The following is a 15664-nucleotide window of genomic DNA, read 5'->3' as shown; positions in this document are numbered from 1 at the left end:
AGAAACCCAATCCGCATCTGCGTCTTTTGAAATCCGACACATTGCGATGCGAATTGTTCTTCCGAGATGCGAGTCAAGTTCGGGCGGGAGGTCGGAGGACATGCATTATTGTGTGGCGTGACGGTCGGCGGTCCTCTTCGACGCGACGTCTTCGAGCTCAGCATCTCTCCCCATCTAGCGTACCACGGAACGCGGTAGATGGTCCAGAGAAGCGTATTGCCCATTCAGACGATCACAGAGATCAATTGAATGGAATAATTATCGATAATGACTGAGTAATTAAATTGAATAACGACTGGAAAATGATTGCAGAGCGACAAGAAATGAGTAATTGAACGTCGTTAAAATTTGAAAGCTCTCTGATAGTTTGGAGACTCTTATACAGAGTCTTTCACGTGCTTTTGGAGGACAATCACTGTGATCGTTTGAAGCTGTGGATTACAAAAGTTAGTAACATCGCGGTACATCGCGACCTTCCTACCCTCGCCTGATTCCCAACGGAACCACCCAACGGAAATGTTGAAAAGAGATTCACACGCTCATCCACATTAAACCCCGCGACGGATCCCAAAACGACCACCTACCTACCCGATTACCTATATTCGCTCTAAGCGATTATCCATTCTTTCCAACACACATCATTCTTCCTCATTTGCACCGTGGTCACTGTGGCTTACTGTTTCGTTGGTTACCTGTCGGGAGCAAAATGTTTTTGTACCACAGTCAGCGAATGTACTATTTTAGCGATTGCTGGCTGACTATCGATACATCAACCTTTTGTAAGACGGATTAAAAACATCCTGTATGCTAATCAGCATTTTTCTAAGCGAGCTAAGCCTGTGGTTGTACGACAGCTGCAGAGTATTGAAAAATTGAAAATAATTCAAAATATATCATGCAAATTGAAAATAATTCAAAATATATCATGCAAATTGAATATGTTACGTTTTGCCAGACTTTGAAATGTTATTGATTAAACAATCATTGGAACATGTTTAAGCCTCAGGTGTATCCACCACTTAAACGACGTCATTTTAAAATTCGAACATAGGTAGGTAAATATCTGTAGCTAAACACTACTTGTTTTCGCGAATATCGAGTAAGTGATGGTAACCTGTCGCGATGCTCATTCCACTTTCAGCAACGTGCAAAATTTCTAACATTGAGTCACTATGGTAGAATAGGTCTACTGCACAAAAAGAAAAAACGATTCAACTTGAAGTCAAGCATCGTTGCGATCATGAATGAGCCTATCCATGCATCTAAGAAATCGCAGATTCGTGTAACAGTGTTACCGCCACGCCACGGGATGGAGGAGTCCCAGGGAAATACCCGTAACCTAACACATGCAAACTCACCAACGTTGCTGAGTAATGGAGAAGTTACTCGGATGTCTCTGCTTAACTCTGAAAAAGCGAAAAAGGAAGCTCGAATTAATTTAGCAAACTGATTTTTCAGTTCTCACATAAATTATTGTTATTGTCTACTTCCATATTTATTTGCCACATGTTAGGAAATGACAAGAGTTAGGCTTCAAATGTACCATAGTGAATTATCAAACAATAATTAAAATAAGTTTTCTCACCTTCTCCAGGTTGCTCCGCACTTTTGCATGTAATGGTAGTAGTTCTCGTAGCATCTCAGGTTGCATGGTGGTTGAACACACTTTTCACACTGCAATAATAATGTAATAAAATGTTACTCGCACAATGTACTTGGATCAGATTTTATGTCACTACAGATTGTCTGTATCACAATAAGTGATTTGCATGATATTTCAGTGATTTCTGATTCATTTATAAATGAACTGCAGAAATAAATACTAGAGGGGTAATAAAATAAGCACAGATATTGAGTAAGTGCCTAAAATTAGTGAACAACTAAAATCATTTACGATCAAAAGGGACATGGAAATCAACAATCATATCGAATATGTACCTTTCAGTTCTATTCACTGTATAGCGGGTGGATAAATTTTCAGTTTCTTGACAGAAATTGTTTGTTTGGGTTACGTCACTCAGATCATGGCTACATATGGTCGATAGTGCTACAATGTATAGTGTGCCCCTGTAAACAGATAAGAAATAACATTTTATGAATATTTGTTTCGCAAATTTAACATATAAGACGGTGAAAATTTACTATTCTATTTGTAAAATATAATGAAGAACTGAATACGAATCAATTTCAATTAACTGACAAATTTCTCAAATTGAAAATAGCCTAAAAGTATAATCAAGAATCATCTTAAATGTCTACCTTTCTTATAGTCTTTCACAAAATTGCGACCTGTTCAGCTTCTGCAGTTTGTTTTCCAACATTGTATTACCAGGGTCACCTAATGAGGATACTTGCCAACTTAGATCATTTTTGCAGTATTTGAACTCTGTAATCAGCTAAAACAACAACATTTTGTCAATATTTGATCCAATTCAACGGCCATATACTCAATGTTTAAACACAAGCAATTTTGGTTTTGTGCCAAGCTGTGGAAAGTCTCATCGATTACGTCAGATTACATAAACAAGTGAAAAGTGTTTGGAGATTATTTTATACCTGTCATTTATATGCAATAAATTCATCAATTTCGCTAGCGAGTGATGTCTTCCAAGATTCATTGACAGGACCTTTTAATCTAGGTTATCACAAATGCTACTCAACGTTGTTGAAGTTCCTTTCTGCAATCAAGTAAGATAACACAATATTTTGTTAGTACTTAATGAACTTTAATAACAATTTGAACAGCACTCAGAATTCCTCATAGTCGTCCTAAACATAATAAGTATCAGGAATCAACAACAGTTGACGATTTAGATTCACTCGAAATTATTACGAAATTGAGGATTCCTCTACAGATCGATCTCCAGAAAAATATTCGGAAACAAATGCAACCGCTTACAATCTTTTGTTACATAGGAAAAAAGGCCAAAATCAACTACGCAATAACATTTATTTAATTTCATTTATTTATTTAATTTCATCCGCAAACCGATATCAGACACATAACTCACACAAAGGTCACCGTCCGCAAGGCCCGTTTTTTCAGAATATTAGAAAGAAAACCGCAACGGAAGATTATCGGAGCATTTTCTTGTCACAAAACGCTTGTGACTACTCAAAAGTCTGCCCGAGAGCAATTTCAATCTGAATTAATAACCTGTTCAGTAAGCTCCGGGAAGCTAAAATCTAAAAATCTGCAGCTCGATAATCACACTGGATTCTAAGCCCATTCACACTTTTTATGTCGTAGCTGGTTACCTAAACTGACTGAGTTAAGCTTGCTAACGATGCAACTACGCAGTTTACCGAAGGTCGGCCGCACAAACAATAACAAACGACAACCGAGGCTGAGATTTGAGAATCGAATTCGCTAAGACCTGAAGTTGCACGGTAGAATGGAAATTTGAAACAAGAAACTCACCTTCGATGTCGCAGCCTGCGTTTATTTCAGTAACTCGCTTCTTTCGTGTGCCAAACGCTGCATGCCGTTCTTAGAGTATTCACAATGAGTTTCGTGGGAATACACTGATAGAATAACGTTACACAGCCTTTTTTTTAACCACAAGGTATCGGTGCTTTGCCATGTTCCGAATATAAAAACGTGCACATGGCAATCTGAAGTTTCGAGTTACGGCTCACGTAGTCTCACTACGACTGCTCGGAAGCGACTGACGTCGCGCTCCGCTCGGAAACGAGTTTCAACCGGTCGGAAACGCTATGCGAGTAGCACAGAACGCGGTCACATGTTGAAAAACTTGCCGTTGCACGCGGCGTCAAGTGTCAATTGAAATTTTCTAGCTACTTCCGATCAAATAAAATATGCGTTCCGCTGTTTTCTCACCTGCAGCAAACAGCTGAATGCAGCAGCAACATAAATGCTCTGATTGGTCAATGATTCTGGTGCTCTCTTGATAGAAACAAACCTATCTTTCTACAGCAGTTGTTTTTGATGACGAAAACAGTCTTCTATTGTATCACTTCTATGATTGGAGAAATAAATTATACATTTTTCGATTCAAAATCTATTTTCTACGTGAAATTGTTAAAATAAATATGCTATTCAAGTGAAATCTCAATATTTGTCGATAAGCTTGTATAAAAAATTATTCCGTTGCTCTGAAACAAAAGACAAGACAATTCCTAAAAAAAAAAAAAAATACTTTAGCAGACCTCTGACGTGTTTTATAAATAATTTCGACAAGATTCTTCACTATCACTATACACTCCGCGATTTTTATCCCATTGAATTGATCACCGGCTTGAAAATGAGAAATAAAAAGTATCAAATCGACGCACAAAAGGCATATTTAATTTAAAGTTGAGAATTTAATTGTTGATAATAGAATCGATTGAAATGCTACAGGCTGAACACATTGAGAGTGCTTTACTTTTTATACACAGCTTACAAAATCGCTAATCAAAAGACACGATCGATCGATTTTCATTATCAGGGTGGCGACAATTTTGCTTAAGTATAAGTATAATTGCTTAATTTTCCCTGATTTTTCCCGTAAAAAATTTTATATATGATATATATTTTATATAATATTTAAAAAATGTATAACCGCAAGGAAAAATTCAATTACAATGCTTCTTTTAATAGTAACAAACACAAAAATAATATTTTTTTACCTATAAGATACAACCAAGTTCGTCTTCCAAATCTATGAAGCTGTGCTTGGCAAGCGTAATAATAATATACGCGCGCAGAAGTATGCACATTTTGAAAAAAAAAACTAGAATCCTTCAATTAGTTGAAAAGTTACGGCCCTTCAAACAAAAAACGAAATTTACACAATTTGTAAGCATGGGTTTTCGTTAAAAAATGAGAACAGCCGTACAGAGGGATAAAATATTTTTATAGCAAAATGAAAAAATACGGGTCTCTATAAATCCGTTGAGGAATGACATACATTTTTACTGAATCGTTTGAATTTTCCACCCCGACCTTGCTGGGCGATTTGAGATGAAACCGGCCCTGAGCCAATATTTGTGCAATAATAATGCTATTATGCTACATATTTCTTGAGCAGGAAAAAGCAGCAGCAGCAGCAGTTTTCCCCTATCACTTTCGGCGCAACGACAAGCCACAAGATCACAAGAAATCACGACCTATTTCATGAGCAGCGCTGCTGCTGCGTAAAATTACCAAACTGATGCTAGTGAAAACTAGTAAGTTGCTAAACCACTGCTGCTTTTTACTGCTCATGAAATAGCACCCTAAGATATCCCTCCTGCCGTACACTCCATAATTCGCAACAACGATGCGACTTGACGTTCTTATCTTTCAGCTGCTGTTTTCGCAGTGGTTTTCACTAAGTCCATAGTTGTCAGACAACTCTGTTTCGAAAATACACCGCTAGATAGCACTAACAAACTAAATGCGGTCCAAATCCGCTTGGTGACTCGGCATGCGAGACTCACGAGACGACGTAGCTGTCAGTCCGAATCACGAGTCGAGTAATCTGCAGTATCGATACTCGTAGGAAGGAAGCGAAGCAAAGACGGCCAAGTCATCTTGAGCGATCTTCAGTGTCAGCGAGTTCGAGCTTGACATTACGTGCGGACGGTGGATAGGAGTGTTATTCTTTTTCTTTATCGAAATTTCGTGCACATCATAAACACCATTGGCATTGTTTACAATATGAAGACCATATTATTAGCGCTTTGCGCGTTTGTAGCTGGTAAGTTTTCGCCTTCTAACCAACGATCAATTGACAGTCCGTGGACTTTTCTCTTTGTTGACTTGCGACGTAATTACCAATGTTAATGACCCAACTGCGCCAAATGTCGGATTTTCTGATGATTTGGTAACCTCTAGTTGCTGTCCGACGACCTCTAAGTATCCCGAACCTTCGTTTGTAGAATTTTTGCAAGCAAGACAACACGAATGAACAAAATTTAAACTTCATCTTTCACCTTCTCTTATTTACAAAAATAGCCGCCTGACTAGCAGAGTAGATGATTATTTTTGCAATATCTTACAACTCGCTGTTTACTGCTATCACGTACGCTGCTAAAATCCTTTTGGTCTTTATGAATCAGAATCCAAAATGTAGAAAAATATTTCAGTAATCGAGATGCAGCCAAGCGAATCACTCATATTTCAGAGATTAGTCACATGTAGTGGGGACATACGATTTATTGATCATTAATGTCGGATGAGTCAAATCTACCAGGATGTTGCAGTTTAGCAGTGATTAATGCCATTTCCTAGTAACACCTAAATTATGTATTTTCATAATTTTACCACACTGACGAATTGATGGGTTGTGAAGAAAATAACCACCACCAACTTCAGGTTAAACATCGTTACATTTGCTTTGAATTTCAGTTGCTACAGCTAGAGTGGTGATCAGTACTGGAGGAAATGATAAAACGCATCTTCTAGGTGCTAAAGCCTGTACCTGGGGTCCATCATACTGGTGTCAAAACTTGACGTGAGTATGATAGATTCGTTCGAGAAGCTTTCATGTTCACATCTTTTTTCCCTCACTCGACTCTCCTCCTACCTCAAGGTTTCACAATGTTTTATCCATTGCTTTTATGCCGGCGTAGCGATGTGTGAGACTAAAGGTCTCTAGATAGTGATATTTTCTAACCACATGCATGCATACTATCAGTGCAACATTCCGTGTAGCTTCTCTCCCCTTACTTATTCCACTCTTTATATCATCAGCATTTCGTCACCTCAGAATGTGTTCCAAAACATAACAATACGCTACAGTTCAGCTCACGCATGAAGCCAGAGTTATCGTCAACAGACTCGCAAACAAGAGCTGCTTTAACGTTATTGGGTACTAACGTGGCACTTGCCTTCTGAAGTTAGTCATAGCTGAACCGTTGCCCTCCTCATGTTATACAAGCCTTTGTGTTCGTTATCAGAAGACAGTATGGATGTTGGTGGTTTACTGATAAAAGAGTTTTGATGTCTCGATTCTTAATGATGAATAATAGCCTCGTTTTGGATAAAAAATCAGAAGAGCTGAAAGGGGAAAAGAAGGGACCTGCAAAATCTGTTGTATAAAATTCGTAAACAATAGCCATATATTCTGGGCTAATTATATTTCAATGCTTCTTTCTACCGCATTCTTGTTCTCACTCCAAGTTTTCAACATATGATAACACCCGTTGAATAGGTTACATACTTTGTGTGACTGTTAATATTTCATTTATACTCAAGTTCATTTGTAAGTTGCAAAATAAAGTTGTCTGTCAATCTGTGCATGTATTATAAATAGCTACCTGCTACTTGGTTACTTCAAACACTACACACAGCAAACCCCGTGTTTATATAGTACTTCGAGAAGTTGTAATGGATTTGTTTACAGTATGAATTACAAAAGGTCGTAGAGAGAGTTGGTGTTTGCTACATTATTTCTGGCCCAGTTAATTAATATGGGCACAGTAAGAAATAATTTCAATGTTCTATGTGGTTTGAATTTGAAAAATATTAGGGTTCTGATTTATATTGTAGTACAGTAACTGATCATATGACACAGAAAATAATTGAAATCGTATTGCATTTGTTTGTGCATTTTGAACTTATGCTACTGAACTACATAAAATTGAAACCTTTTAAACAGTACTGCAGCAGGATGCAAAGCAACAAAGCACTGTATCAAGTCAAAGTGGGAAAACATGGAAGTGGAATATGACAAAGACAGTGTATGCGATATTTGTAAGGATATGGTAAAGCAAGCTAGGGATCAACTAGAAAGCAATCAAACTCAGGAAGACCTGAAGGCCGTGTTCGAGGGTAGTTGTGCTCTCATGCAAATAAAGATTATAGTTAAGGAGTGCGACGAACTAGTAGATCAATTCATACCGGAGCTAGTCGAGACTTTGGCGTCTCAAATGGACCCTTCTGTGGTATGCTCAGTCTCCGGACTCTGCAATTCAGCACGCATTGACAATCTGCTACGTGAATATCAAGAAAAAATGACCGAGGTATGAATCTGCAGTTCTTACACTTACATGATGATTACTTTGAACCAACTGAATACGCATCTCAAGAAATACACAGAATTGTGTCAGTTTTCTACCCACTCTGCTCTGCCACTGTCTAAATATGTTCAACCAATCGCTTACAGGATGATGAAATTGTTCCAAAGTCTTTATTCAACGACGAACTAGAACCTGATGAGTGTTCGAATTGTTACACTATAGCAACGCATCTAGAACACAAGTTGGAGGGAATGTCGCGTGATCAGATTCTGGAAAATATGCTAAATACATGTGGGCAATTTAGCTCCTTCTCTGATGCTTGTTCTTCCATTGTGCTCACATACTTCGAATCCATATATGAGCGATTGTCAACTGAATTCAAAGCAGAAAACATTTGTCACCTTTCTGGCCAATGTAGTTCGAGATTCCATAATCATGAAGAAATAGACGGCGAGGTAAAATATTTTCCAATACTAAACAGATCAATATTCTAAAATGTGTATCTGTTCTATGAATAATGTAAACTATCAGCAGAATAAACAAAGAGTCATTTGGTATTTACAGATAATAGAGGTTGAAGTCCGGCCCCTATCTAGTGTCGGTATGGTTGATGTTAGTGACGAACTTCCATGCAAGCTTTGTAAACAACTAGTAGGTCACTTGCAGGATCTCTTAGTTGCCAATACCACAGAATTAGAATTCCAAAAAGTTCTTGAAGGGCTCTGTAAACAGACCAAGTCCTTCGCATTTGAGGTATACCCTTAGTTTTCATTTTATTTAAATTGTTAACGTATATCGGTTTAACTTCAAGTAGACTTTTCTTTATTTTTACAAATCTTTTCACCAACAGTCGGTGAAAAAAATTGCTATAGATAAAATACATGAAAGTAGATGGTTATTGAAATAATTTCTTCAAGGATTTCTGTAATATTTCTTATCCTAATTCTGACTCATTGAGTATTGTACGATTTTATAGTGCACTGCGATTGTTGACGAATATTATCCACAAATATATTCATTTTTGACGCATGAACTAGACGGAAATTCAGTATGTCAAATAATGGGTGTGTGCCCAAGACCAAGTGATTCTGTGTATGTAAGTATTTATCCAAGCAACAGATTTTACACACAATTAAAAATACACGTTCTTAAAGCTTTGACGTCATTCCACTGAATTAATGTGTAAAAAAAAAAAAAAAACGATTCCAAATATGATTTCATCTATCAGAATGGACCGATATGGCCTCTTCTACCTGAAAAACCTGCAGCTATTGGAGTAAGAATAATGAACGAAAAGAAGCACAATCTTGGGGAGAACAAAGCTGGAATCAGAAAGCATAATTTGGGAGAAAATGGATCTGGACTGAGAAAGCAGGAACCCAAGTCGGAAGCTGAGGAAATGCAATTACCACTAGAAAGGATGCAAGTTTCTTCACTGGCGTTCCCTGTTGCAGGCGGTGGTAATGAGCAAACCTGTGCGTTATGCGAGTATGTCTTGCATTACTTGCAACAAGTAATCACCAATCCTACTACCGAGGTTCGTTAAGTTAATGTTCAAAGTATGTTGCCTATCTATTTATTGTGGTGAAAACAATGCCCTACACTGATCGTTCAAGTAACTCAAGCAGAACTTTTAACCTGATTTCAATAGGAGAAAGTAAAAGAAGAAATTGAAAAAGTATGTAGTAAATTACCGAAGACTGTACAGGGCGATTGTAACCAATTCGTTGATGTCTATGGAGATGCCATGGTAGCGATCCTTGCCCATGAAATTGATCCTTCTGTGGTTAGTAACAAAACCGTTTTTCAATACATTTCTGTGCGAGTAAATTGATGTCTATCAACTATCCTACAGCTCTGCCCAAGTCTGCATCTGTGTCCAACTGAGGAACTGGTCAATGCCTGGGAGTCAATTCCTAAAGATATGGTAATTGTAAGTGAGGTCGAAGAAAAACCCAGTTGTCCGTTGTGTCTCCTTGCTATCACACAGTTGTACAAAGTTGTAGAGAATAATAGGACAGAGGTAAGCAGCAATTGGATATTTATTTTCACGTTTCATATGTACTAACTGTGTACTCAAAAAATTGCCAGATCCGTTTTATCTTTACCATCGATTAAGATTCAGCAATTAATTCTGTAAGATTTAAAAGTTTGACACAAGTGCTTGGATGCTAAAAGAACAACAACATCCATGTTTTCATTTTCTCATTTAAATAATTATCTAAATCATTAATAGGCAAGCATAGAGGCTGCATTGGACAAACTATGCATTCACCTTCCGAGGAACCTCAAAGGAGAGTGTTTAGAATTGGTAAAGGTGTACAGCAAAGAACTAGTTGATCTTTTAATAGCAGATCTCACCCCGCAAGAAGTCTGTGTATACATAAAATTGTGTGAAGCAACACAGAGCCCTGTTCCATTCATTGAGAATTCCTTCCCTACAGACAAAAATGGAGAAATCAGTGAGTTGATTCACTACATTTCCAATATTTTATCAATCGAATCCTTACAGGTAGTTTACAAGTTCATTAAAAAATTATATTTGACTAAATGTAGTAACAAATGAGATCCCGGACTTTCCGCTCTACCCGGTAGCAAAACAAGAAGTCAGCTCTGATGCAGAATGTGTGGTTTGCGAGTTTATAATGAAGCACCTAGAAGAATCTATGAAGTCTAAGAGTAGCAGAGACGAAGTTGAGAAAATTGTGCATGGAGTGTGCCACGTCTTACCGAAGACTGTTAAAAGTCAATGTGACGATTTTGTAAACAAGTATGCTGATTTAGTCATTGATATGCTTGTGGCTGAGGTCAATCCCAGGGACATTTGTCAGGCAATCTCCCTCTGTGGACAACAGATTGAGCAAATGCAAGGTACGATATTAGAAATATTGGAATCTGTAAAATATTTCGTTAAAGAAGTTGCGTGGTGAAGTGAATTTCATTAAATAAAAGTAAAGTCTGCACTGTGCAGATTCGCTAAAAGTAAAGTTGTATTCAATTTTTACCTTCAGTGGATTGTTTAAAATTAAAATTCAATGTTAACTTAACTACTATTATTTCAGAATCTATATCCGAATGTGCTTTGTGCCAATCTGTAATATCCACAATCGAAAAAGAGTTGAAGGACCCAGAAGTGGATCATAACATTGAAATTATCGTGTCTAAAGTTTGCAAGTATATACCGTCTGGAAAACAAAACAAGGTCCGTAAAATGCTGCCAGCAGTCGAAAACTTTATTTCTGTGCACAGTTATTGATATAAGTATTTACTCATCGTATTATTTGTTCGATTTCTCTTCTGTGTAGTGCGAGACGATGATCGAAGTATACGGCCACAGCATAATCAACCTTCTACTGTCGTTCGTTGACACAAAAAAAATCTGCACTAAACTTGCACTCTGTTCAGACCAGGATTACCTAGCAATGTCAGCAGCCAGCTCAAGATTGAGACGTTTCACTAATCTTCCTAACCCTAACCTTGCTCAAAAACGGTGTACATGGGGAACAGCATATTGGTGTTTGTCTGACGACAATGCCGCCGCATGCAATGTAAGAAAATAAGGGTTAATCTGGAATCGCTCTATTACGCTATTCAACTGATCTTATTGTCACACTAAAAGGCAAACAGTATGCTTTAAATAAGTTCACGTAGGTATATACTACATCGCAGTAACCACAGAAATCCTGAAATAAATCAACTTCATTCTGTTACAGGTTGTCGATCATTGCAGGGAGAAAGTCTGGAAAGCAAATTCAGCGCCATCAGTTTAAAAATTCAATTTAAAATTTAATAAATTTAATTAAGGTAACTAAAGAGCATCAAGGTATTCGATACTCTACTATAAATAACATTGATCGAATAACACGTAAAAAAAATATGAAAAACTAATTAATAATAATCAGCAAAGCACTCTTGAGAAAGATACCTGGCATACTATAGTCTGTAACATTTGAACTGTTGAGATTGACACTACAACTGACAGCCTTTTGCTTTTCAAAATGGCAACACTGAAATATTCCTTTATTGAAACAATTCTCCTATAGTCTAGCCAGTATCTTTTATCGTATTGTAATGTTACAGTAAATTTATTAATATAATATAGCTGTCTGATGTTTAACTTTTTTATGCATTTTAATTAGTCTGCCAATTTTTCAACAGCGCAAGAACGAAAATAAATTTTCTGACTAAATTTAACTGTGATAATATGGAAAATAAAATGAAGTTGTTAAGAACCCGCTAATTACATCGGAACGTGTAGGTTCCGTTCCACATTTAGTCGGCCAACGAATAAATTATTGCGAGTTATAAAACTGATCTTATTGTCAAGTCGTTTGTGTAATTACAACGTCCAATTTCAAATTGAATCAGAGAAGTATAAACGTAACAAGAAATGTTGAAGGTATTACGGGAAAGTACGTAAGTTTCCCAAGATTTGACTGATTCATTATATAAATGTGCCATTGTACAAATATAATATTTGAAATATTATTCTAAGAAAAAAAGTAAAAAATTTCCGTAGTAGAATATCGTAAAATTCATTTATTACTAATTTCTACATTCTCAGCTTGCCATAATTGTAGAAAAATTTCACACAACTTCACTGAAATACGAGTTCTCATAAATCGTTTGAAATTTTGAATAATGGTAACGCTGTAATATTTAATGTGAATGTCGCCATAACTATTCAGAATACGTCGGGATAATTTTCGATTAACGCCAATTCTAATCTGACTTCGGAAGATTTTCGAATGAATAAGTTGCAGAAGTCTTATCGTTAGTTCCAATACGGTCAAAAACGCGAAAAGGGGGGGGGCAACTACGGTTTTACAGTTTGTTACAGAGTGGTGAAATCGTGAATGGGACATTTCATTTCGAGCCTAGCAAATGGACATTTCATCTTGTCGATGGTTTCGTACAATTCTTTCGGTTTCAGAACAACTTTGAAATCGCCATGAAGTTCCTTAGACTTGTCACGCGGTAATCTGAGTGTCGTAAACCCATATTTTGGCGGTTCGTAAACACCCGTTGTCACTCGAATGGATGTATCCCAACTGCATGGGGCCGTGCAACGAGTGACTGTTCTGAACGGCAATTTAGTGCCGAATTTTCCAGACTCCGATTGTGTCCGAAGTCTTTGAACATTTTTCAAACACCTTTCTTGCTCCTCATAAGATATGCCTACGAGTATCAGAGGTTTTTAGTACTTGTGAAACAGAGGTCTTCAAATAAAGCAGAACACACTCGCCTTTGCGAATGGAGCCGTTGCCAAGTTCCAAGCTTCGCTCCAAGTCCCGAATTTCTTTTTCGCACCGTTCAAAATACGTCCCTTCAAAGAGCAGAGGCTGCGCATCCGGTGGTCGGACCCTGCACTTTTTTAGACGCCGCTTCTCCACGTAGAGGGTATACTCCAGGCTTCGCATCATTTTCTCAATCATTGTGAACCTCGTTTTGTCAATGCGCGCTAGGACACCTGGCTGAGACTCGGTACTCAGAAGATGGTGCAGCTTGAAGAGAATGAACAGGATCCAAAGCATGGATTCACGCTCCATGAGTTTCCTCATGTACGCCGATTCTGAATCGCGAAATCTAAGGAGAAACAGTTCTTGGCTGTATAATCGCGGATACTTTTGGGAAATCATTTTCATTCGTAACCCGGGACTCGATGCTTTATTGGTCAGAAGACTCATCGTTATACTCTTTCATCCTCGTCGACGTCTCAGTGTTCTTGTCATAGACCGACTGCAACCATCGGCGGTACTTTGGAAAACTAACGCCGTTTTTGCGAGCTTTGTGACCACGCCAAAGTGCTTGAATCTTCGTAGCACACCGGTGATAATGCTCCCACCACATTTTCGTCACCTGATCCATGAGATGAGATCTCGCGAATTCACGTGCCATAAAACCTCGCCAGTGCCGCTGTATCGTTGTCGCTGATTGATCCAACATTCTTAAGTGATTCCGAGTAATAAAGCCACGACACCAGGCCTTAAAAAAAGTAGGCAATAATGACTGTTATCATGCGCCGTCGCATAATTGAATATTACTCTGGTGAAAATGATTTTTACGATTTTCTACGAATGTTCAGAGAAATTGGAACATTTCATACAACTTTATATAAAAATCACTTTCGAACAAAATTTTAAATCTGCATAATTTCTCATAAAATCTTCTAGATTTTAATGAAAATTTATATTTTTTCAATAAAAAATTTATACGACGCAATTTTGAAAGAAAATTAACAATTCATTATGAAAAACTGCATGCACATTTACAATTTTGTACCAAATAATATGAAATGTCTCAATTTTGGTAAAAATTCGTGATCCTAGAAATTTCGACTAGGGTATAACGACATTTTAATGATCGTGTTATGAGCTGACTTGAATCTTACGAGCCGCGATGAATTCATGCGCACGTTCTAATTCCGAAACGTCATCTCGCTGTTTGATTTCCCGATAAAGCTCTATTTTGCTTGTCAAAAAACATCGAGTTGAAACCATTTTCGTGGGAGATGAGAGCTTAGAGAAATAATAAGTTGTACGTAGAAAATCCAGTCAAGGTTGCTGTAACCTTCAAAAACCTTGCAAGCTTGATATAGTGAAATTTATTGATAAATTGCCTGGATTCGTTTCTGTTCTGTCTTTCTTATAGCGAGTGGCATACTAAATTCTCAGTATCATTTGTTTTGACACGATAGCCTACCCAAGTATACCAAAAATAATTCACAAAACGAGATCCAGAATCATTATAATCATTACGCATAGCATAGATCATGTTGGGCTATTTGTAAATAGCGCTCCTTCGGAAGCTCGCAATACCAGGGATGCGATTGAGTAATTTCACTTTTCACATTTCCCACTATCCGAGCATTCTGACTAGTTTGTAAAATTTAATCAACCAATGATCCTGGACGGTGAAAAATATGAAAAGTGAAATTACACAATCTCGTCCCTAGATCGAAGAATGGTCTTTAAATCCCGTAGTGACAAAGAACAGTGAAAGTTTATTTGTACGGAATGACAAACATTGTATAGTATAGTATAGTATAGTACTGAGAATAAGCGATTTGCACTTTTGCGAAGATTTTGGCTAGTCGTGAAAAGAGGCGAATGTTTCTAGCGCTGAGAATAGTCTTATTTTTATCCGGAAACTTCAGAGTATTGGTTAACTTCCGATATTTTGCGGAAGGTTTTGAAAATCTGGATCGCATAACGAACCGGCGAAAATTCTTAGCAATTAAGCTTCCAAATTGTCGACGGTTAATATTTATCGTAGTCTTAATTGTAAATGGTTCATAAATGGTTCATAAATTATTGGCTTACACACGTTTTGTATAGAGTGATAAAACTGGTATAGTGTATGGTCAACACTTAGTATTCCAAAAGTCGTTTGGATTACTGCATTGGCCAAATCTGAAAACGGATATATACTCGTAATACAGGCTATAATGATCGATGCTGCGATACAACTGTATAAACGGTATCTTTTCCTAACACAGGTGGACAAAAGTATTTTGCCTAGTTGCGAGTAGCTTCAAAAAATATTTAAATCGCTCTTTGAATCTCACCGTAAGCTTTCTTAAATAACAGGAACCTCGTTTTCAGTCAGATTTTCAAACACAAAACTAATCTCATTTGGGTGTAAAAAATTAAAAACAGAGTTCGAAAGTTTATAACATTGAAAACTAATATCTAAATTTGGAAATTTTCAATTTATT

The 15664-nt window shown here is 37.3% G+C and overlaps 2 protein-coding genes and 2 long non-coding RNA genes across 4 annotated transcripts; 1 reads left to right on the top strand and 3 right to left on the bottom strand.

Moving 5' to 3' along the window:
- Positions 1-1032: 1032 nt before the first annotated feature.
- LOC124296698 (uncharacterized) lies at positions 1033-2056 on the bottom strand. Its single transcript, XR_006906440.1, has 3 exons — positions 1939-2056; positions 1586-1674; positions 1033-1406 (listed from the first exon to the last, which is right to left on the bottom strand). It is a non-coding gene; the product is annotated as an uncharacterized LOC124296698 (long non-coding RNA).
- A 286-nt stretch (positions 2057-2342) lies between these two features.
- LOC124296704 (uncharacterized) lies at positions 2343-3539 on the bottom strand. The gene is made up of 3 exons (XR_006906441.1): positions 3422-3539; positions 2557-2678; positions 2343-2396 (listed from the first exon to the last, which is right to left on the bottom strand). It is a non-coding gene; the product is annotated as an uncharacterized LOC124296704 (long non-coding RNA).
- A 1905-nt stretch (positions 3540-5444) lies between these two features.
- On the top strand, positions 5445-12261 carry LOC124296711 (prosaposin). The gene is made up of 14 exons (XM_046747001.1): positions 5445-5684; positions 6335-6440; positions 7587-7950; positions 8094-8402; positions 8512-8700; positions 8924-9043; positions 9176-9484; positions 9599-9733; positions 9803-9970; positions 10184-10409; positions 10504-10818; positions 11010-11149; positions 11253-11495; positions 11661-12261. Exons 1-14 carry the CDS (start codon positions 5645-5647, stop codon positions 11715-11717), a joined length of 2721 nt encoding a protein of 906 aa, XP_046602957.1. The 5' UTR covers positions 5445-5644; the 3' UTR covers positions 11718-12261.
- A 264-nt stretch (positions 12262-12525) lies between these two features.
- On the bottom strand, positions 12526-14009 carry LOC124296714 (spermatogenesis-associated protein 17-like). The gene is made up of 2 exons (XM_046747007.1): positions 13643-14009; positions 12526-13533 (listed from the first exon to the last, which is right to left on the bottom strand). The coding sequence occupies exons 1-2, from the start codon at positions 13891-13893 to the stop codon at positions 13113-13115; spliced, it is 672 nt and encodes a 223-aa protein (XP_046602963.1). The 5' UTR covers positions 13894-14009; the 3' UTR covers positions 12526-13112.
- Positions 14010-15664: the final 1655 nt, after the last annotated feature.

The sequence above is a fragment of the Neodiprion virginianus genome, chromosome 1 (assembly GCF_021901495.1).
Source record: "Neodiprion virginianus isolate iyNeoVirg1 chromosome 1, iyNeoVirg1.1, whole genome shotgun sequence".
Lineage (NCBI taxonomy): Eukaryota > Metazoa > Arthropoda > Insecta > Hymenoptera > Diprionidae > Neodiprion > Neodiprion virginianus.
Note: the sequence above shows the minus strand (reverse complement) of the source record. Positions and strands in the feature narration are given on the sequence as shown.

Coding starts and splice junctions, on each gene's coding strand:
- LOC124296711 (XM_046747001.1), top strand. CDS start 5,645: ATGAAGACCATATTATTAGCGCTTTGCGCGTTTGTAGCTG. Junction 9,044..9,175: donor GACCAAGTGATTCTGTGTAT/GTAAGTATTTAT, acceptor TTCATCTATCAG/AATGGACCGATATGGCCTCT. Junction 9,971..10,183: donor TAGAGAATAATAGGACAGAG/GTAAGCAGCAAT, acceptor AATCATTAATAG/GCAAGCATAGAGGCTGCATT.
- LOC124296714 (XM_046747007.1), bottom strand. CDS start 13,893: ATGTTGGATCAATCAGCGACAACGATACAGCGGCACTGGCGAGGTTTT. Junction 13,534..13,642: donor ACGTCGACGAGGATGAAAGA/GTATAACGATGA, acceptor GTTTCTCCTTAG/ATTTCGCGATTCAGAATCGG.